Source organism: Electrophorus electricus, chromosome 14, assembly GCF_013358815.1.
Source record: "Electrophorus electricus isolate fEleEle1 chromosome 14, fEleEle1.pri, whole genome shotgun sequence".
Classification (NCBI taxonomy): Eukaryota; Metazoa; Chordata; class Actinopteri; order Gymnotiformes; family Gymnotidae; genus Electrophorus; species Electrophorus electricus.
In genome coordinates, this window is record NC_049548.1 from 11,098,383 (window position 1) to 11,122,575 (window position 24,193).

At 38.5% G+C, this 24,193-nt stretch overlaps 1 protein-coding gene across 1 annotated transcript in view; it reads left to right on the forward strand.

The window, feature by feature from the left end:
* LOC113589032 (calcium-activated potassium channel subunit alpha-1-like) overlaps nt 1–24,193 on the forward strand; it is an 85,202-nt gene that overhangs the window by 34,921 nt on the left and 26,088 nt on the right. The window contains 7 exon segments of the mRNA XM_027028479.2: nt 7,580–7,641; nt 14,732–14,825; nt 15,147–15,258; nt 18,815–18,890; nt 20,616–20,691; nt 20,927–21,097; nt 22,093–22,184. Coding sequence (XP_026884280.2) covers nt 7,580–7,641; nt 14,732–14,825; nt 15,147–15,258; nt 18,815–18,890; nt 20,616–20,691; nt 20,927–21,097; nt 22,093–22,184 — 683 coding nt within the window.

The window sequence follows — 24,193 nt, forward strand, 5'->3', positions numbered from 1 at the left end:
AACTTACTAATGATCGATGCCCAATGATTGCTTTACTGGGTGGAGCCATGCTTTGGGCCTCAGTGTTGTGTTCCTTCCTGAAATACGGTCAATTAAGAATATTGCCCTTGTCTTGATGTCTGGGACTTTTTCGCTGCTGACAAAGCTGACCTTAACCCTGGGATCCATGAAGAATGCAGTGTCCAGAAATTCTTGTGTTGCTGGGTCATCTGCTCCCTATAGCCTAACTGCAAAATATAACAATTTTAAGGTATAATGGACTATTCCAAAAAAAAACAAAACTTCCCTGTTCTTTATTGGAGATTTTAAACCATAAACACATGGATCATCACAATATATAGAGAACTGATATCAATACTAAATGTGTTAACATTTATTAAATACTATGAGATTTCTGCTGCTTCCATGCTATGAGTCGTTCTTCCATTGGCTGAACAGGCTATGGCTGAATAGAAGCGGATTTAACTGACACGTCATTCTTAAACTCACTTTAAAACTGAATAAAACAACTATACCAAGATTCCCAATTAAAATAATAACAATAGTAAATTCCAGTATGTTCCGGCCAATTTTCATTCTATTACACTAATGCCACATAAAGCAAATGTATTTTCACTTACCAATGGCAAGATGCAGCTTCTGGCCAAAACACTGACATCTGAGTTCAGTGGGCTTCACAAAGTTTAACTCATTGTTGGTGGTGATGCAAACTAGCTGCTCTTCCTGCAGAGGCCAGCTGGCCAAAGCCTCGTGCAGTCCACATGCAATATTTTCTACAATATGTTCTACAGTGTGTTTTTATTTCAAAGTCTTGATCAAGAAAGTGTATAGTGAGGCTGATGTAAGGATGTGTTGTTCAACTGGACCAAAGAACTGTGGTATAGGTATAGAAGACTTGTGAAAAATAACTCCTTGAAGGAATCTGGTATCTTCAATCAAATTTGTTTGTAAATAATTCGTTATTGTCACGGTTGGTCCCTCCTTGCTTCCCTGTTCCATGGTTTCCTTGTAATGTTTCTTTCTCCATTCTGCTCCAGTCCTTGTTTTGGTTTTCACCGTTTATGATTTGTACCTGTGCTACCTAGTGTTCTTTAGTTCAGGTATTTAGACCCTGGCTTGTTCCCTTTGTCTTGGCTGTTCGTTGGATGTATGTATGGATGTGTTTGAAAGCCCATCTGTTTTTGAAGCCTTTGCTTATCATTACCTCTGTGTGTTATAGCCTGCTTCCCCCTTTTTGCCTTCATGTGTTTTTGGTTTGTCTATCATGTATCCTAGTACTCTCCATATTGGCTCAGTGACCCTGGACCATCATAACGACTCTGAATCTGGATTTGCCCCTAATAAATCTTACTCTTCTCCGCACATGCGTCTGCCTCCTTACCGCTCACTGTTACAGTTATGGCCTCTGTTGTGGTGTTTGGATGTTTGGCATTAAGGAGTCACGTTCGAAAAACTCTGAAAAATGGACTGTTGTTTTACTGATGGCAAAGTTTTAGATTTGTGGGTTTGGGATTTGGCTAGATTAGAATTGTTTAGTTGTAATTGTAGTTCTTTATGGCTTTTTTGCAGGTGATGATGGAAGTTGGTTGTGTTTCCTCTGGAAGTCGCCACAGGTGTTAGGCATATTTTACACAGTACCTGTGTTTAATATGTTATCTCTCCAGAATCCAAAATCATTCCAAATAGCAGAAATGTACCATATTGTGCTTGAATACGCAAGACGCGCAACTTTTTTGAGCCAGTTTTTGTCATCAAACAGCTTAGCAGGCATGTTCTCTGAGAGGAAAGAGGCAATTTCTGTTTTATGTTTGTAAAAGTGTGATGGAAGCTTTCCCCTCAATAGCCAGTGAGTGCTATCACACCTGTATGTGCTCAGAGCCCAGGTCCTTTGAGCAACTTTGTAAAGCACCAACTGTTCTTCACTGTCTGTTTAATGTGGTTAACCACTTTGTTTACATCTTTCAATGTTTCCTCAAGCACTGAGACAATATTCTTGGCTGGCAAAAAGCAGTGGATCCATGTTGCAATAGCTGCGCTCTGAGGAATTCTCCTCACCACCCCTGAATGTATTCTGGTTATGAATGCAGTGCCGTCAGTTGTGTTTCCAACACACTACCCAGCTCAGGGTCACTGAGCCCAAATACTAGTCCACAGTGCTGAAAATGTCCTCTGAATTTATAGTGGTATGGAAGTCTCCTTCTCGCACGTTTCACATTATCTAGTAAAGTTGCATGGTTGACAGTATCTGTGGATTCATCCATCTTTAAGACATAGTAAGCTCTTGCCTTAGATACATGCTGTGTATACATGCTTGTTTTTTGTTACCAGACCTACCTTCAGTGTGTCTAGCTTTGGTATCCTTTTACAGTGGTATGTTCTTCAGCTTTTCTGCCATCATGTCAATGGCAGCAGGTAAGAAAAGGTCTTCTTCTATTGTATTGGGTTTCTTGGCCTTGGCAGTACAGTGAGATGCATGGTAAGATACCCAAAGTGCCTTTTCTTGTTTGTGACATGGTCAGGCACTTTTGTGATGCCTTCATCTTCTGGAGTCGTCTTTGAAAGTATTCCACCGATTTGTCTTTGCACATGTGATGTTTAAATTGTGTTTAAATTTTGATGATTTCATGCTCTCTTGTGCTATCCATCATGAGGTCCCTTTTCATATGTGTAAACATGTGTAAAAGCATATTTTACATACTCAAGGTCATATTTGTGTTTCACCGTCTTGACTGAATTTTACTGTAAATTTAGCATATTACCTTCAAATGTTTGTTTTATTATGGTAATGGGTAACCTACTGCATTCCTTTATCCATATGTCAATATAAAAATCTGAAATCAGATAAGAATTTAAAATGGGATGTTTTCCATAAGACCAATCCCTGCAACCCATTCAGAATGAGTTTATGACTCAGCAGAGTGTGGCTTACAGGAATGTGGTAAAGTGTTTTTGAACTATACTCTGAGAGGAATAGAATAATGTGGTGAGGTGTTGTGCTGCACAGGTTACTATGGGCCAGAACCATTTATTCAAGACACCATCCGAGCAGTAGACGGTGACCCTGGGCATTACCCAGCAGGATGTTGTCTGTCTTGGGGGGTAGAGCAATAGTATAATTCATGTATCTCATAATGTGATCCTCCATGTCTACTGATATAAAACTAATGCTTACATGCATTATATAATTAACAGAATTTCCTTTTAGTATTGATTTGATGTGCTAGTATGCAGGTTTGTAATGTGCTCACTGCACCTGCTCTAACAGCTGATTTAGAATTGTCATCTGGGAGTGGGCCTGAGGTCTTCTTGCCCCTATAACCTTAAAGATCATTTTACAGTATATTCTCACTGACTTCATAAAATAACTCCATTTACTCACTGCAGACAAAAATGTTGTTCTGTCTTTTCAGTGAGCCATTTCCCTGAGTCATTCTAATAATGAAAAGTAAAACATTTTAAGATAGACTCACCTTCAGTGTTTTCCCAGAACAGGTGCTATGATTGGCTGTTTTATTTGCACACTAGGAAATGTGCATGGCCAGCAGGATAGGAGAGGACTATTGTTGCGATTATAAGATCGATGGGTTGTGTGTGGCAAGCACTTTTTGCACTGCTGTTATTTAAAGTCTATTAAAGTGAGGCTTTGTACTTCAGGACCTTGGACAGCATTCAGTTCTGTTCAGTTCAACTGAAGTGCTTTGGTAATCATGAGGAGTCTGCTAGTCAGTGATCAGTTACCTTGTCTGTTTTTTATTCTAAGAGATGTGGAAAGAGAGAAAGAGAATGAGATGTGGAAAGACAGAAAGAGAATGAGATGTAGATAGAGAGAAAGAGAATGAGATGTGGAAAGAGAGAAAGAGAATGACTTCTGTAATTCTGTCCATGTTAAATGCTGGTTCAGATTTAAAGGAGATCAGCAGCACCCCAGTCAATTATAGCCAGTCCTACATACGATCATCTCTCACTGATCCTGAGACAGGCTGCAGAAGGCAAGAGATTGAAGACCACAAAGCTATGATTTGTTTGTTTATCAGATTTTTTGACCAAAACATAATAGGAAAAACAAAACTTTATTCATGTCTTAGCTTTTCTTGCCTGCATGAGCTACAAGTTTCTGTGAACTTTTGAATTTAATGGCTCTTATTCAGAACATCAGTTTTACATGGAGTCACGCCTCCTAGTGGTTGACAGAGGATGTCACAGGCTTCCCTGCTGCCATGGAAACCACTGTGAAGTAGCATAATCATGCAATAGCCAGATAGGGATGGAGGGAGGTAGATTAATGTACTGATAAAATTGCAAGGGTGACTACTGTGTTTATCAGCATACCCATCCATTGAACCTGTCTCTTGTTGGCTGACTTGGCCATGCCTGCATTTGCTTTGATGTTTTGGACACTGTTTTGGAGGATCTCATCCCCAAATGGATGATCTGGAATTAAAAATGCATGCTGGAGTTTTTTCATAGGGTAGGCTCAACAGCAGTACAGTGACAACATTTCCCATCACGGAAAATAATCGGCCTGCCTTATCCATAATGTATGCATTGAGCTGACTGGGTGAAGAGGCAGGGAGGCAACCCTTTGTGTAATATAGAAACAGGTCCAGATAGACCAGGCCTGTCCTGCACCCTACATATATTATGTAACAGACCAGCCTGCAGTGGCTGTGGTATAAACATTGTCTGATCTTTCTTGTCCTCTCTGGTCTGATCTGCTTTGACCTCCTGCTTTGCTTTAGCTTATCTTTTCTAAAGTATCTTGTCTTATCTCTCTAGAATTGTTGTTTGATGTGACCATATCCATGCAGGTTTGGTATGGTAAACAGGGAAAAGAACAGCAGCAGTAGCCAGAAAGAAACACAGTCACAATGACATGAACCAGTTTCCTTAATTGCCTGATGACAATGTCCTGTTGCTTTGGGAACATGGTGTTCTTCACGTGACAGCCAGAATATATATGTGTGTGCACGTGTGTGAACTTGTGGCAGTGCACGTGCACAAACAGAGTAATTGAAATTCTATGTGCTGCAGTATCTAGTTCTACAGTTCAGCATGAGTGGATGCTTGTATAGAGCGACTCCTGCTCATATTTCACTCAGGGAGCCACTGTATTCTCAAGCACCCTTACTTACACGCACAAGGTTACAATAGCATTAATAAACCAGTGACCATACCGCGCACACTTACTGTCTTACTGCATTTTTAACAAGCTTTTATGGTAGGTTTTTACCAGAATTGTTTAGATTAGTTAGTCTGATGTCAAACCACTATATTCGTTATTGTACCAATTACATGATGCTTATTGAATTAAGAGAGGTTTCCGTTCTGCTCTAAATCACATTATTAAATAATGTGCAATGAACTCTCTTACGATAAAAAACAGTTTGCATTGAGGTCTTCATTCATCCCCATGGGAAACATGGAAGCCAACTTGCAAATCTAAAACACCTCCCTCTGTAATAATCTTTTGTCTCTGTCTTCCCCTCTTCTTTGTATCCCAACCATCTCGATACCTAGTAAACATAAATCTAGATGAGAGTGTTTGGCTGATTTTCAAATTTAAGGCTCCACTATGGCTCCAGACCATGCTAATCTTTATTTAGGATATTTAGAAGAACTATATGTTTTCAATAACAATCCTTTTTTAGAAAGCATTATTATATTTAAAACCTTATTTTGATTATTGTCTTGTGATCTATAAGGGTTCCCAGCAAGATACTGAAAAAGATACTGAAAAAAAGAGTCTTCATGCTAAAAGTGCCAATCCTATTTCTTTGAAACGTGGCCTACCTTACAGTCAGTTCATTAGACTCGAACACATTCACTCAGATGTATCTGATTTTGAGGTGAAAGCTGATATTGTTTAAAGTGATTTTTGTGCTCAGGGTTTGATTCTGTGCTAGTGAAGGTGCGTGCTTCATGCAAGACAGGAGTCCAGAAGGTGGTATCTATGAACAATAGGTAGTTTTCATGTGTTTTTAAATCCTTGTATAGTACCTCTAGTCAGGACATCAAAAAGATTAACAACCACTGGCATATTTTACAAAGCAATAAACAATTGTCACATCTTTTTAAAGACCCTCCTCTTTGTGTCTTCTCCACATACAAAAACCTGTTTGACAAATTGATACTCACAAACACCTATATTTCTACTACTTCTACAACTCTCCAATGCCCAAGGCAGTTTTCCATGCTATAATTGTATATCTTGTTCTCATTTTATTAAGTGTAAATTTTTTATACATCCTGTGACTTTAAAAACAAATATCAGACATTTCATTAATTGCACATCCATATATGTGGTTTATCATGTGTCCTTGCCCTCTTTTATATAAAGGGAAGACTAACTGAGTGTTGCACACTAGAATTATTGAACACATCAGCGCAGTTTGCAGATTAGACCACACTTTGCCTGTGGCTCGCCATTTTGAATCAGCCAAACACTCTTTTCTAGATTTATGTTTCCTAGGTATCGAGATGGTTGGGATACAAAGAGGAGGGAGAAACAGAGACAAAAGATTATTACAGAGGGAGGTGTTTTGGATTTGCGAGTTGGCTTCCATGTTACCTGTGGGGCCGAATGAAGACCTCAATCTTAACTGCTTTTATCATAAGAGGGTACATTTCCAGTGCTTAATACATCTTTTTAATGCTTGCTGTTGTTGTATACATTTTCCTTTTCACTTTCATTATATTTTTCTTTTGCTTTAACTCTCACTTTAAGACAGTAATTACACAACTTGTACAGGTGTATCCTAATCTGTTTTAGGCTATAAAAGGTGAGCATGGTGCAAGATGGTTTCCCATGAGCACGAGGGCATCTAAGATGAAATGTTTGCTCCTGGTTCACTGATTGGATTTCAAATCACATTAATGGAATACAGTTGATCAAAACTTCTTTTGGATTTACCTGATCTTTTTTTGGTAGTGTGCAGGCTAAATTCTTTATTTTTTTGGACAAACTATTTGCTTCTTGCAGCTACAAATGTCTTTCTGCTTGTTTTCTTGGATGAGTGCAACTACACACCTTTTTGTTTTTCATAAGTCACATTATTAAACAGCAGATATGCATCTCTGAACAGCTTCATCCAAACCCATGTTCCAAATGTGTCCTGGCGGAACTACATTTCTCAGTTTTTCTCTGACACAGTAGTGTCAGATATGCTGTTGAGTGTCCAGTGTGAATGCCATTTTGGCTAAAGTTGTCCTTGGCTCACTGAGAATCCAGCTTAGCAGATGTAGCCCAGACTGAAATGTATTATCTGAGAAATGTACCTGATATTTATCAGTATTACCAGAGCGTTGTAATACAGAAGCAGTGTGTCTCAGGTCTGAGGAATATTGTAGTGCATTCCATCCTCCTAAACTCCTGAAAGCACTTGTTAATTAACTTAAGAAATGAGCCTGGCGTTGGCAGCAGGGACCATGCTGAAATGTCCTGTGCAGGGGGACCTTTGCCATCAGGGCTGGGAATCAGTGCTTTGCAATGTGATATATCATTGCCATCTTAAATGTTTCTGGAATGTATGGTATTAGCCATGTAAAGCATTTATCTTGCTCTCTGTTCATTTTCCTGCAGGTGGTGCTAGTCTTCATCCTCAGCATAGGAGGACTGGTCATTTACTTCATCGACTCCTCAGAGTGAGTACATCTGTTACTATGGTGTGGGTGAAGTGGAGAGACAGGTGGAGGGGTGGTATAGTGCTTGCAAATGCCCTTTGAAGGGATCATTTTTCTTCTTCTTATTCTCAGCAGAACTTTAAAACTGGCTTAATATATGTGCTGATGTGCACATTTTCCCAGAGCTCTTAAAAGTGATCAACATAAAGAAACATTACAACGCAGTGCATGCTCATGTGTATATACGTGTGTGTGTGTGTGTGTGTGTGTGTGTGTGTGTGTGTGTGTGTGTGTGTGTGTGTGTGTGCGAGAGAGAGAGAGAGAGATAGTTGTCTTTGCATCATTCTCATTTGTGCGAGGTGCGAGCTATGAATATGGACATTCCTATTGTCAATCCTGATCAATGTATTGGGCCCCCCAGCACTGGGTCTACTGGCACTCATGCAAAAGTAAAGTCAAGAGGCTTTTTATTGTCATGTCAGCTATATACAAATATATAATGAAATGAAATAAGGTTCCTCTAAGACCAAGGTAACTACAACACAAAAGAAGAACATAAGTGTACACAATACATATAAAACACTCATGCACTAATATATAAACGCAATATTGTTACATTGAATTTTGTCAGTCAGTGGGAGTTGAGGAGTCACTGGGAGATGAGGAGTCTGGCATGAGGGAAGAAACTATTGGCTGTAAGGGGCTGAATGCTTCAGTACCTCTTCCCAGATGGTAAGAGAGAGTTTGGGTGAAGGGTGTGTGGAATCATCCACAATGCTGGTATCTTAGCAGAGGCAGCTTGTGTTGTAAATGTCCATGATGGAGGGGAGAGATGCAGTATTTGGTGTGTGGCAGGGCAGTAGGTCCTGCTTTTGTCTTTAATGCTGACGGTTGGGGCATTAGGTCTTGCTATTGACTATAAAGTTGTTGCTGGGAGGTATAACAGTGGATATATCAATTGATGTAGAGTTGTGGTGGCTGGTGACTCAGAAGTGCTTGTTGAGTAACACAGTGATTAGGAAGAGGAAAAGGCTCCTTTCCTGTTTGAAAGAAACCAGCATCAGGGAGAGCAGCAGAAGGAAAGCAAGCCAACACTCACTGCCAGTCTGGCTCCTTCTCCAAACACCCCACCCCCTTTGTCCTTTTAACTTTCCCACAGTAGTTTGAGACTACTGTGGAAGTGAAACCTTTCCTCTCCTAACCCCTCCCCTTTCCTCTTAACCCCCCCATCCTAACCCCTTATCTTCCTCTCCTAATCTGTCCCTTCCAAACCCCTCCCCAACTCTCCTAAATGCTCCCCTCCTAATCCCTTCCCTTGCTCTCCAAACCCCTCACCTCTCCTCTTAGCTCCCCTCCTCTCCTAACTCCTCCCCTCCTAACACCTCCCTTCTCCTCCTAACCCTTCCCTTATTCTCTTAACCTCTGTACCTTCCTTTCTTTCTTATGCCAGGGCCAACTACTTTACTGAGCTACTTCACTCAGCTACTTTAATGTCTCACACAAACCGAGTCAAAAACCTCCCTTCCTTTCATTTCTTGACTTTCCATTCAAAAATGGGTTGTTTGTTACATTTACACAAATTGTTACATTTTGGTGCATGCATTTTTAACAGAAAACTTTAAAAAAGCATCCACAACTAAATATAAAGTAAAATCTATCAGTAATTATTTTGTTTTCTTTTTAATGTACAGCAGTTACATCCCAACAGCCATAACACAAAAAGTTTTTTTTTCTTTTTTCATTTTTTTCTTTTTTACACATTGACAAAGCTATGTATTGTTATTTATCATGCACCCTACAGGCTGATTTCCCAGATACACTAGCCTGAGCCGATATATTTTTATTTTGCCTGCCACTAGCTCCATTCATAGAGTTTTAAGATACAAGAAAGAATCAAGATCCACTCTTGCTTCAAATGTGAAAAAGCTCAGTTGTGTGTGTATAATCTTTCACTGTAACAAAGACCAAGATTTGAAGTGGGTCTGTCTGCATATGAGGCTGTGAAAGCTGCCTCATCAAAAGAGGACAAAAGAATAAAATAAATATAAGGGCAAAACTGAGGTGTGGACTAGATTTTTATGAACTTCTAAGTTCTGGAAGTAATAGAATGTGGTATATACATCTCTAAAACATTTAATTGTGAGCAACATTCTACAGCAAGGTAAAAATTCCTAGCTCACGGCTAAGAAGATTAAGACCTACTTATCAAATTAAGATGATTTCTTAGAAAAATAGGTGACCACCTCAGAGCCCAGACCATAACATCACTACATTTTGGATTGCCTGGATCATAAGAAGCAGAAAATATAACCAACTTCTAAATCCTAAAGGTTATGAGCACAAAAATATATACCTATGTCATAGGTAATATTGATTACTGAGTGGGTCTCTTGCAGTGTAGTACCGAATGCTTTTTCTCTGTTCACCACCAAGCCCTTTCCTCTGGCCTCCCTCTGACCCGAGTCTTCAGTGGGGTATTAGTTGCATTATATCTCTCTTAATTACAGAGGGCACTCGGTTTTGGCTCATCCTCTATCAAAGCACCATGACAAGACTCTGCTCAGGCCTGGTGTAATATATTGAAGTGCTTGTGTTCCCTGCAGTACTAGAGCTCACCTGCCAGAGCAATAGCTGCTCATCCAACAGAGCTCATCCAAAAGAGCTAGTCCAGGCAAGTGTACGTTCCACTTTCTGGTATTGGCTCTTTGCCTGGTCTCTCCACTGTTTACTACAGTCAATTCACTTAAATTTAATGCAAGCTCATTATACATATGCGTATAAATATAGTGAAAACGTGAGCAAAAATTAATTCGATTAACTCAAATTGTCTCAATCTATAAGGAAGGCATTTATCATGTCCAACTTAATTTGACAGTAAACACTATAAAAACCAGGCTCATGTAAAGTGCATCCGGAAAGTGTTCACAGTGCTTCACTTTTTCCACATTTTATGTTTCAGCCTTATTCCAAAATTGATTAAATCCATTTTTCACTCAAAATTCCACACACAGTACCCCATAATTACAAAGTGAAAAAAGTTTGTTTGGAATTTTTGCAAATTTATTAAAAATTAAAAAAAAAACAAAAAACACATGTACGTAAGTAATCACAGCCTCAAAATTGAGCATTCTGTTTCCACTGATCATCCTTCAGTTTTTTCGACTTGATTGCAGTCCACCTGTGGTAAATCCAGTTGATTGGACATGATTTGGAAAGGCACACACCTGTCTATATAAGGTCCCAAAGTTGATAGTACATGTCAGAGCACAAACCAAGACATGAAGTCCAAGGAATTGTCTGTAGACCTCCGAGACAGAATTGTATTGAGGCACAGATTGGGGAAAGGGTACAGAAAACTTTCTGCAGCATTGAAGGTCCCAATGAGCACAGTGGCTCATCAGCTGGCCAATTCCATCCCTACAGTGAAGCATGGTAGTGGCAGCATCATGCTGTGGGGTTGTTTTTCTTCAGCAGTAACTGGGAGACTAGTCACTGTTGAGGGAAAGATGAATGCAACAATGTAGAGAGACATCCTTGAAAACCTGCTCCAGAGCGCTCTGGACTTCAGACTGGGGCGAAGGTTCATCTTCCATAAATTTTGCAAAAATTCCAAACAAACTTTTTTTCACTTTGTAATTATGGGGTATTGCGTGTAGAATTTTGAGGGGGGAAAAATGAATTTAATCAATTTTGGATAAGGCTGTAACATAACAAAATGTGGAAAAAGTGAAGCATTGTGAATACTTTCTGGATGCACTGTACATATGAGTGTTAAACACAGAACAATGACCAAATAAAAAGAATACAAACACTATTATAAACAACCTAAAGCCACAATTAATGTAGATACATGCCGATACAAGACCTCTGCTCAGTAGCTGCTGATTGTCCAATTCCTCTTACAGCCCTGTAGAATCCACACAGGAGGCATCAGATTTCCAGGGAAAAAGTGATCTCCCACCACTGTCCCACAGCAGAGAGGTGTTTGTGGCCTTTCATAGAGGTCTGGCACTAGCCTCTTTCTTTAGCTACTCTCATGTGTTCTCCCAGCCATCCTTACAGTACATTTGCATTGTGGTGAAGTGAAATTCTTGTTTTGCCTCCTGCTGGCCACTTTGGGGGCATGTCACTGAAACACAAACAAATTTATCAGTCCAGGAGCACAAACTTCATCAAACACCTTCTTCTAATACATCTTTGTATTCCTGATCAGTTTGCAGCTTGATGTGACATGACAATATAGCCCATGCTGTGCTTATTGGCTGCAGTCCAGCAAAAAAAAAAAAAAAAAAAAAAAATCTAATTTGCATAAATTTGAGAAGATTTCGAGCTCTCTATGCTTGGTTCACAACACGCTCACTACCATAATTCTCTGCGCACAACCGCCACCTGTCTCCAAATGAACAAGTGAGCAAGAAAATATCTCCCCCTCTCTTCAAATCCAGTGTAGAACTGGACAGAATGGCCTCAGAGTGGTGTAGAGTAAAGGGAAAGCAAGCCACCAGAGTTCACCCAGGCCTGCTCTCTTGGTCCTTCTCAGAGCAGAGAGTGATGGGGCAGATAAGGGCATGATGCTGACTCCACCTCTGACGAACAGAGGACACACCTGCTGCCTTAGGGATGCTAACAGCAGGGTTTTCAATGTAAAAAGGTCTGAACCACTGAAAGCTGCTTATTATACTGAAAAGAAAGAATGCATGTTCTGTTAGCAAACTGTTTCACAGTATCTTTCAAATAGAGTTTTACTGCATACATTCGCATGTTGCACTAATAAACTATATTAGACATTTTATACTGAGCTGATTAAGATGAATTATTTTCACTATCATCGTTAGGCCCTGCTGTGCCACTTCCACTTCTTATTGGCCCCCCATACCCCTTATTTAGGTCCAAAGAATGATGAAACCCCCTGCCTTTACTTCCTCTTCATTAAAATCAGAAACCTAATCGACTGAGAGAATCAAATAATTAAACATCCCTGATTGAACTGGGTGGTAATAGAGCAGGCAGCCAGGCTGTATAGCTGGGTCTTTCATGTCACTGGGTGTTTTGCATCTTTGTCTTTGTAATGACTGAACGTAGTGTGTGTCTGTTGCTCAGAAGAGAACACCTGGCTTTGTTTAGAACAGCCAGATCCACAGAGCCCGAGTGCCAACTGCCACTCAAGTGCGGACAATGCGTTTTTATAGTCTAAAGGGCTGGCAATGTGTGGGTGCTGTCTGAAATGACTGTGACCATACTTTTTAGGCTGTGTTCATTATTTATGAAGGATGTCTTTTGTGACTGGCTTGGCTTCACTTAATGCGGGATAGTCTCTGTGTAATGCACACCTGCTTTTAACTGTGGGGAAGTCCTTTGCAGTGTCATTGCTATTGTAGGTACAGTGGAAGCTGGAACTTCACTCTTCCACTGTATTGACCGAGGGGTCTGGCTTGGGGAGCTGGCTCGGGGTCCATGCGAACCCTTGGGGCTCTGCTGGTGTAGGGATTAGTGCAGGACATGAGCTTGTCCTCACGTTAGTACAGTTGTTTGTTAATGACTTGGGATCTGACAAGTTTTGAGGGGAGAAGGATATACTTGGACACTACTGCTGGAGTTTTGCCAACTCTGCTGTAAAACAGAGAGGAGTGACTGGCTAGGAGAACACAGGCCAGTCAGGCAACCATTGTTTATTGGAGGCTGAAAAGAAGAGCAACCCTCACTAGATATGTTTCTGTTGGAATCAGTAGTGTGTCAAGCAAGGCTGGGTGTCCTTTTCACAAGACCCATCAGTCACTAGCCCAAAACCAAACTTTGACTGCAGTACAATTCAGTCAGTGAACTGGTTTTTTGTTTGTTGTTTCTTATGTACAGCGTCCCAGAGTGCCATGGTAATTCCAACCTAGGTATATTTCTTTTGGTTTCTCTTGGCAAAGGCGATGATGCATGTTTGTTACTGTAAATGTTTTAGTGCTTAGTGGGTGTTTTTTGTTTAAAAATATTTGATGGTTACAAATTACTACAGAAGAGTTTTGCATTTTCTGTCTTGGTAAGTATGAAGATTTAATTTTTTTGCCCTGCTGTTTCAATGGTTGCCAGGAGGCATGTAGGACTATGAAAGTGCATGCTCTTAACCTTTCACCTAATGTTGGTCCATCCCTCTCACCCCTTTTATCACTAATTAGCAACCTTATTGGTGAACCGCTTTTTTAGCAATTAATGTGATGAGGTTTTAATGGTGACTTCTTTTTTTGCAGGTCATATGGTATTTCCTGCTGTGTTTTGATACAGAGTTGGGAATTAAACATACAGTGAGGTTTAACAATATATAATAAATTACCGTCTGTTACAAACAAATATAAATTGTGCTGAATATAAAATAATTTATATTACATATAAAATGTAGTCAGCACTCATATAATTGCGTCTTATTTATGGGTCTCATCGAGAAAACACAGACTCATTTAAGCACATGCCTCTTCACTATGTAGATAACCTCACCAGGCCACTAAATGGTGTTAATTGCAAGACCACACTCACTTCAACTGACATCATAACCAATCACCAACAAAAGAAACTTCAAATTCTACAAATTGAAGAAATAGTCTACAAATTAAAGACATTTTAACAAATGGAAAAAACCCCCAAAACATCTTGGCATGAATGCCAAGATTTTTCTTACAATTTTTCTGTCATTTGATTTTTCTTTAATTTATTTAATTTGTAGAAATTTCTTTATTTCTTCAATTTAAAGGACTGTTTAGCAGCCTGGTGATAATGGTTGTGTGCCAAATGCATCTGTTTTTTCTCTGTGAGACCAATAAATAAGCAGTTATACAAGTGATCTTTTCCAATGTGCCATTTTACAGTTTTTGTTTGTTTGTTTTGTTTTTGTACAGGTTTTTCAGTTTGTGTTTGGGAAGCAGTCATTTAAGGAAATATTGCCTGATTCAGTTGCATGATTTACGATTTTCCAACTAATGAATGAATACATTCTCTTTTCCAGTTTTCACATTCTCCCTTCAAAAATATGGTTTCTGCCTCAGAGGTTAATAGCTAGCATGTTGTTGGCTGGTGATTCCACTGAAATGTGAATATCTACATTTTGAATAATGCGTTGCTGTTTGCACAGTCCTATAGAATCCTGCCAGGACTTCAGCAAGGACTTCAGCCTGCAAGTTGACATGGTGTTCAACATCTTCTTCCTGCTGTACTTCGGTCTGCGTGTAAGGAGCCATGACATTAAACATTAAAGCTCAGTAAAAGATCCTATGAGATTTGTATGATCTAATATGTGTTGGATACAAAGTAATAGATGTTTTACATGATTATAGCCACTTTTCAGTTTTTTCATTTATGCCCTTTCACATACAACTTTGTATTTGGCACATATAGATATTATACATATAAATATATCAATATATTTTAATATCAAGGATAATTTTATGTTAAGGAGCTGTTATAATTTTAGTATGAAATGAACTTGTCTTGATGAAATGAACTTATATGACACACACACACTGCTCTGTGTCTCTCTCTCTGTTTAGTTCATTGCAGCTAATGATAAGCTATGGTTCTGGCTGGAGGTGAATTCAATTGTGGATTTCTTCACTGTGCCACCAGTATTTGTATCTGTGTACCTGAACAGGAGTTGGCTGGGTAAGTGCTGATCATGAGAATTTATGAACTCAGAGCATCTTAACACTGGCTCAGGATCAGACTTGTTAGCCCCACAAACTTTCATTCATTACAAAATGCATAACTGTTTATCATACAGGACTGTTTCTGGTTCAGCATCCTTGCTTATAGTGGTTGAATATATATGAGTAAGTGGTATTCAGAGTAGCTCAGTATCCAGGAAATGCTAGCTTCAATCACCACCTACTGGATGTCCCAGTTATGGCAGCTTAAATAAAGATCTTTGAACTTGCTCCTTCTTTTTTGGATGACTTGGCACATAGATTTATGGTCTTATTTGTAGAAATCCAGTCACTCTTGTTTTTGAGTTTGAGTTTTTTATTTTGACAGTATACTGAGATTAATCTGGTTAAGCATGGTGGATGAAAGTTCTACTATGAAACTTGCATGTTATTTGTTACTGATACAATTATGTAATTTATTGTTATACCTTTGACAAGCTGATTTATCAGTTTATATTGAACTTGGAGAGACCATCTTTGCCTTCCCTTACTTCTCTGTGTGTGTGTGTGTGTGTGTGTGTGTGTGTGTGTGTGTGTGTGTGTAAATCACAGTAAATGGGCTTATTCCGCAGCAGGCGGAGTCTAACGTGTGTGTGTGTGTGATTGCACGTGTGCATGCATGCACATTTTGTAATAATCAGCCTTCTTTGTATTGAGTGCTTTTGAATGCATTAGAAGTATCTGAGGACTCTAACTATCAGTTGATCTGAACGACAAACCAATGTCATAATGTCTGATTAAATGCTGATTAATGTTTGTGTAGATGTTTTATGAGGCTAATGTTTGTGTAGGTTTTTTATGAGTCCTTAGAGTGTCTCAAATAGAAACCCATCCATTACATGTGTGTTTGTTTATATCTCATTGAGGTGAGCCTTTGTGTAATGTGGAGGGGATTTGCAGTAAATTCCCTGCCCTTCCTGGTCAGTCAGACCTGATGATATGTCACAGAATGTGCTCACCATGTCCCTTCATGGGCATCATCCAGTGTTGATGTCATCACAGTTGCATCTGTTCTCTCTGTTCCTGGTCTGAGCAATTCTGACAGGAGAGCTAAGTACAGGACATGACGTAAGACTATCTAACCCTTTTTATATGGACCCTGCTTGAGAAACTTTATAGTGCACTTTAATAACAACAAAGCAGTGTACCCATTGTAAAAACAAAGTATACCCAAAGTTTTACGAAACAGATTATTTATGTTCGCAAAAGCTTATAAGCTATTTATTTATTTAATCAAAATGTAAAATAAGTTGAAAAGTAGCTCAGATATGAATGCCTGATCCCCAGTCAGCCCTGCATTCTACAGTCCATTGCTGCTTTGGCCCAGTGTGTGTCAGTGGAGACAGATTCTTAGTAACTGGATGCTGCCTGAGCTAAAATGGACTATGACTGCAAGCACACTCTAAGAGTACCCAGCTTGTGCAGAGCTTTGTAGGTGTTGGTGAGGTATAATCTTGTGCTGTTTTTGAGAGTGGGGCCTCGTAGGTGTGGGTGAACTCTGAGTATGATGAAACAGGAAAAGCATACTTTACTTTGGGCATCTTCTTTTCAATTAAAAATACTTTCTTGATGTTAATCTGTTTTTCTGTATGTGAGGCACCTTGGGATTTTGTTGAACATTATTATTATAATAATAATTATTATTATTTTGTCCATATCACAGCAAGGACTCCAGAATACCCTTGTGTAACTCAGATGAGTAGGGTGCTGTGCTGTTGGTGAAACAGGCTTTTATATGACTGCAGACTTCAGCTCCTAAAGAAGCTCATGCTGTAATATCCTGATGGAAAAGGGTTTGTTTTAAACTCACGATGCATGACTGAGCCGTAATCAGAATGCAGATCAGACCCCCACTGCTCCAGATGTGCCGTGAGGGTTTCAGCAATGCTTAGACTTCAAATCAGTTCGCACACCAGCTGGACCTTTTTCTGGAAGAGTGTTCTCTGCTGCAGAGGGGCAAAGATCAGTATAGCAAAGAAACCCTTGCCTCACAAAGATCCTGGTTTACAACAGGTGTAACAGAATCACACACTCCCAGACCCTTGCTAATGCTCACAAATGGAAAAAAAAAAACATGCATGCAGCTCTTTCAAAATGGATACCATGTGAAGGTGAGACCAGGCCATGCGCCAGTCAGCAATAAGGTTGAGCAGGGCGGCTTGCGTCATACTGTCTCCTTCTGCATTCCTGGCATATGCTGCTGGGGTAAGGCAGAGAAGGTTACCTGTCCCTTTACAATAACTGCACAGATGCTTCTCTACACAACGAGTGTGTAGCAGCTATAAAAAATCTAGTTAAAAAAACCCCTTTATGGCTCATGACTCACTTTCCTCAGAATATTATTTGTGCTTGTCTGCTTATTCCATCTTCCATAATTTACTTTTTTGAATGTAGGAAACCTTTGAAAATAAGATTCATATTAATTGTTAAAATTCAGTTTTCTTTTTTTAATTAATTAAAACCCCCATTACAGTAACACATTGTACGATGTATCATGTACATTCTCCCTCATGTTGATATACATATGGACCATAAATACACAAACTTGAACGTTTGGCCAAGTTACCAGGCCAGGAGCGCCAGTGGTACTTCAGTACATGGTAATAAGGAATTGTTTGTGCTCATTAAATTTGTTATTTTAGGTTCAGGTAGTTTTATGGGGTAATCCTTATTTAAATGGCCTCTTATAATCACTTTGCTGTTCATATTTTAAGTATTTGAAGAGAACTCTGAAAAAGCAGTTTAAGGTCATATATAATCAACCCATCACCAAACATTTCATCAATAATTCAAAACTGCCCTTCACTGTGACTGCTAAAGACACACAAAGCAATAGAGAATTTGCATGGTTTTATATTAGTCCATGAGCAATCTGTTATTGTTTAGTAAGGTCCACTGGGACTGTTCTACTGAAATTGATCTGCTTGGATTTCCTTTTTATCCTACTACTTATTTTGCTTTTGCACTCCTGTAGCTCACCTGGTCGAGCAAGGTGCTAGAAAGACTGGGTCTTGGGTTTTGTGAACCTATATTCAAAGAATGTTCTGAACCTGAGTGATCTCACACATCTGTGTGTGTGTATGTATAAAGTCTTGCTAGGCTGTAGTTTGAGTTGTGCGGCAGTTTTAGTAGTTTAAAAAGTGGCACTGCGGCACTGATTATATTTTGTATCATTGGGTACTGACCTATTTGGTAGGCCACCTCCTGTTTTTGTATACTCCAAATTTCATCCCTCCCTGTTCCACTATCTCAGTCTACCAATAAAAATGATTCTGTATATGGTCAGTGCTGTAACACTTATGTCCCATCTTCTCTTGTTGACATTTTCTGCTCTCATAGATGATAGAAACCTCAACAAAACCAACCACCAGAAAGAAAATATCTACATCACTGCTCACCGTGCCTGAGGGATTTAAACTTGTGCACTGGAATAAGCATCCTCATTTACACAGTGTGGGAGTTGATTGTGCTTTGTTACATGATGTCTGAGTTTGTGCTTCCTGTGTTTCATGCAGGTTTGCGGTTTTTAAGAGCCTTAAGACTGATACAAATATCTGAAATCTTACAGTTTCTAAATATTTTACAAACTAGGTGAGTGCATGTTTTGCTTTTCTGTGCATGTGGCAAATAAACAAGTCTTGAATTATTCCTTAATGAAATGCCTCTTCACAGTATCTGAGCATGCCATTCAGTATTTATTTATTAGTTAAACCTGTAGATTTAGTTCTAGCAATCATTTACAGACCATGCTGTATGTTTATTGATAGTTTAATTTAATTTAATTTTTTATATTTCTGGAAATGCCTTTGCAATCCATTACAATTTTGGGATCAGTCATCAGTTCATTCAAAATATGTAATAAACTTTACCTCTTGACTAAGGACTATTATTCAGTCACGTTCGTATCAGGATCACAATTTGGAAACAGTGGAATTTTTGCAAGACAAATAGTTTTAATTACACATTTAAAGTTTATCAAGATTCCTAGCAAGATTCCTAACATGATTTAGATGACACTTTTTACTTTTCATTGCTTTTTTCTTTTATTTCTCTATTATTGTAATAGTTATGTAATAGTACTGTTAAAATGAACATGAGTAGCAGCTGTATCTTTTCCTCTGTTTCTTGTCATATAAGAGCAGTATAGGTATAGACTCATGCTTTGTGCTCTGATCTTAATTTATAAAATGTAATCACAGCTTTAAGGAATATTCCAGCACTAAATTTCTAAAAACATTTTTACAATGTTCAAGGTAAATTACAAAGCTAGTAAAATGTTCATTTATCAAATATAACCTCTTTTAAACTTCTCTGGGGCACAGTTTTTATTCATGAAAAAATCTTTTCCGGCATAAAAACATTTCCTAGATATCATTCTTGGCTTATCTGTACCTGCCCAAAATATAAACTATGAATCTTTATTTATGGGGCTGGTTACGGACTTAGTTGCTAGGAATGCCATCATGGATGTTATGGTTGTGTTTGCCCTAGGTTGTCATTCTTGGCGTAAAGGGTAGATCCAAATGGAACCGGTGGCATGGAGCAGGCATTGACGGTGCCGGCTTTAGTCACTGGTGAGCCGAGGAGGGATATATGTTGGAGGATGCTTATAGGTAATATCCAAGTAGAATGGTGCGGCTGTGTTTGCTTGTGGCTTAGTTCTTAAGAGATGTGATCATTTTTGCTAGTGGCAAGTAGTGTTTAAAAGGGGGTTTAAAGTGAGCTTGGAGGGGTGTGAGCTAGTTAGTAGGCTAATTTCAGTATCCCAAATTCATACACCACTGGTTGATTGACCCTTTAGCAATAACTGTTGCTCCCTTAGTTACTGGCTCGATTTATGTAAATGCTGGATAAATGCAACACTTCCAGAAATATTCATGCAAACGTGTAGAAAATAAAAACATTTAAAATTGCCCTGAATGTTTAAAATGTTTTTTTGAGGTTTAGGTGTGGAATATTCCTTAAAATTGCAATCACAGTATTTATCAGAAAAATTATTTAACTGTTCATCCTGTGTTCTTGGTTTCTGTAGACCCACACAACAGATATGAGTAGGTCTGTATATATTGATGACCTGGTAAAAACTCTCAAAACTGTTTTAAATAGCTATGTGGGATTAAATAGAGTAGCCTTTTCATTAAACTTATATAAGCATTTGGGAATCTACCCATCTCTCTGGATAAAACAAACATTAAACTCCATGGAGACCTTACCTGTGAAGGCATAAAACATGTCTACAATATTCATTTAAACACTTCTCTCTGCGAGATGATTTTTAGGGAGCATTCACTGATCCAGATGATTTTTGTTCTGCAGCAATTCCATAAAGCTGGTGAACTTGTGCTCAATCTTCATAAGCACATGGCTAACTGGTGCAGGCTTTATACACTTGGTAAGTTCATAATCCATACATTTTAGTTAAGAGAAAATAGCGCAGCTAATCAGCTTTTGTAAGTCATTAAATTTTACCCACTATCCAGTGAAAAGCCACATATATAGTGTATTCACATGTGATGGTGTGCAATTGACCAATTTATTTTAATGTACTGTAAAACAAACAAAATATGTACAAATAAAAATAACTGCTTTTGTTCAAAGACGTTCAAAGTGTTTATTTCATGTTACAGGTGGAAAATTCAGGGGATCCTTGGAAAAATTTTGAAAATTCCCAGTCACTTACCTACTGGGAATGTGTATATCTGCTCATGGTAACCATGTCCACGGTGGGATATGGTGATATCTATGCTAAAACGGACCTTGGGCGTGTTTTCATGGTGTTTTTCATCCTCGGTGGTTTGGTAAAACAACTCTCATAACTTTTTGACCTTCTTGCTTTTAAGTCCCATGTCACTGTAATTACCTCCTCAGCCACTGTGCTTTAATACTAGAGCTAGTCGCAGATTCTACTTGTGGTTTCAGCACCAATCCAAATTCAGATTACCCAGTGATTACCTCCTGAGAGCTGCTTCCTGTCTTTTCTACACTGTGTGTGATGGGTAACAACAACAGCTCTCCCAAATATAATATTTCAAGTTTTATGCATTTATGTAATTTATGTATTATGGTTTTTTCCTTTTGTCTGTGTTAACTGGAACCATCAATATGTAAATTTTCTTTTTACTTGAAAATCAAATATGCACACGTCCCACCCCTAGTTTTACTTTACTAAACTCCAAGAAACCTTATCAAGGGTTGATGCATGATAACAAGGTCCTGATTGTCATAGTCTGCACTCCACAGAATGTTTGAATATAGAAAATCACAGTAGATCACAAGAGTACTTTTATCTTAAAATATTTATTTTATGCTTTGCTAAAACTTTAGAACTATAAATAAGCAACACTGATTATAGCTGAGGTTTTGTTTGTTGGTTTGTTTTGAATAGGTATCATTTTTTTGCAACTGTGTCAAATCAGACAGTGCTAGCTACTCAGATCTTTGTTTGTTGGACTAAACATGGCTCTTGTGGTGTACTGCTTCTGTGTAGTATGACATTTCTCTGCTTTACTTAAGATACCTAAAATACATAATGGTAATCATCCAATGCTCTTCCACATCCCCTAAAACTGGGGGATTTTATGAACACATGAATGCTTTTTTCTTCTTCCTTTATCCAAATATTCCATTCTGCTCAAAATGTTCATTCAAAGTTTTATTTTATCTCTTGTATTTTTGCCATTAGAAATATAACATTTTAGTATATTTGACTTTATACTTCTTTCTTCTGTTTTTCTGTAGCTGAAACCTTTTCAGACTTTTTAGTGTCTTCCTCTGTCTCCTGTCATCTTCTCAGGCCATGTTTGCCAGCTACATCCCTGAAATCATAGAATTAATAGGAAACCGCAAGAAATATGGTGGTTCCTATAGTGCAGTAAATGGGAGAAAGTAAGTATTGTGTGTGGCTATTCTGCCCTGCTACAAAACCCCACCTGCATGCCTCTGTCTCTCTCTGTGTCTTGTGCATGTAGGCCATGTTTGCTCGCTATGTGCCAGAAATCGCTGCTCTCATCCTTAATCGGCAGAAATATGGAGGGACTTATAACTTGACTCCAGGCAGAAAGTAAGTCATGCACCTGACAAAATCTTTCTAGTATATTGATGCTAGTGGCTCAGTCTTATTGGCAAAGGTTGATTGTGAGATGCTGGATAGGGAACTGATTTCAGAAGAAGACAGCCTCCTCCCTCTGAACTCAGAGATTCCACTTTAGCTTTTGGGAGCAGCATCACTCTGTCTGATCGTCTTGGTGAAATGACACAGGTCATTCCATTGCTTATTGTGTATTGTGTAAACCACCATTGCTGGCAAAGTTGCATTTGGCATGAAACTTGAGCTTTTGTGTTTATCTGTGACTATTAGTGATATAAAGTATGTCTACGTTAACATGTTTTAACTGCTTTTGTAGTGTTGTATTGATAAAATTCTTTTGAATGCTTTCCATTAAGATAGACAGGTGTAGTATTGGTACCCTTGATAAGGATGAACAAGGATTGAATGCAAAACATTCACCACATGTCAGATATTGATTAAATTGCTGGTCAAACATGGGAAAATGCACACTTTATTCTAGTATAGTTATAAATATAGGATGAGGAAGATAGTGACATATGCATAACTAGAGTTCAGTTGCACAGCAGGGATCTAGCTGTAGTTTGTTAAAATAACAGTTGCAGTTTCTATTTAAAGTTGCCTTAGAGTGGAAAACTATTTACCTTGGCATATTTGAATACAGAGAGTTCAGTCAATGGAACTGACATACCATGAACCTCTGTTGTCACCTGCTTCAAATGTAAATCCTGCATGAGCAAAACGGTCGTAAAATGGACCAACTAGCCAATCAGAGCAGCCCCTCCCCCCCCCCCAATAAAAATACCCTCCCAAACAATTCAAAGGGCCAAAATAATCTCTGGTCATGTATCACTCTGACCAAAGTAACGCACCATCTATATAGTCATCAGAGAACAATATAATAAATTTTATTCTGAATAAATATGTGCCATGATTAAACTTTATTTATGAGTTTATTGCAGGCAAGAAGCCTTGTGATGATGTGTTTATAAGATTCAGATTGAATGCAGTCTTCTGAACCAGTGGTACATGTAGATATCAGAATAGGGCTGCACATAAAGAGAGGGGCTCAATGTGACATGTTTAACATTGCATCCACAACAAAATGTGGTAGTTAGCATTTTTTGTACTTTATTGCAATTGTGTAATCCTTATCAGGGGTTCCAGGAGTTCACTGTTGTGTCTACATATTCCTTATCTAAAACTGTTATTTTGTCTTATATAGAATTACCATGCACAAGGACATAGTAACTAAAGTTTTCTTTTTTTTCTGTTTGACATAGAAAAGATATATTTTTTAAAAATGGCAAAAAACCCCAAAATTTTGAAGTTGAAAATGAAAATGAACTAAAAATATAAAGCTGCATTCAGTATGATTGAGAAAAGAGTGGACTTGAAAATTTTAATGAGTACAACTACCAAGCCCCTCCTGTTCCCTCTCCACTACACTACAGCCCTGCATCTAAATTTGTCTTCACTGCACTACAGTGTACATTGCTTCTGAATCCCGTCCCTACCTTGGACACATTGTGAAATATAAACATTGCTGGCCAACAAACAATTGGAAATAAACCTTTTAGACATGCAAAGTAATCTATAGAAATTCAGTAAAAAAAAAACCCATAAACTACCATACACTTATTTCAGTATTTAGAGGAATGTTAGCTACCTGTCAAGCAGAAATATGGCTAACTCAGCATCAGGCTTAAATAATTTCATGTCCCATAGCTCTTTCCACCTCTGAAAAACCATTCTGTTGTTTATAATTACTTTATTTTGTGTTTATTTTAATTATTTCTTATCTACTTTTCTTTGACAAGTAAACTGT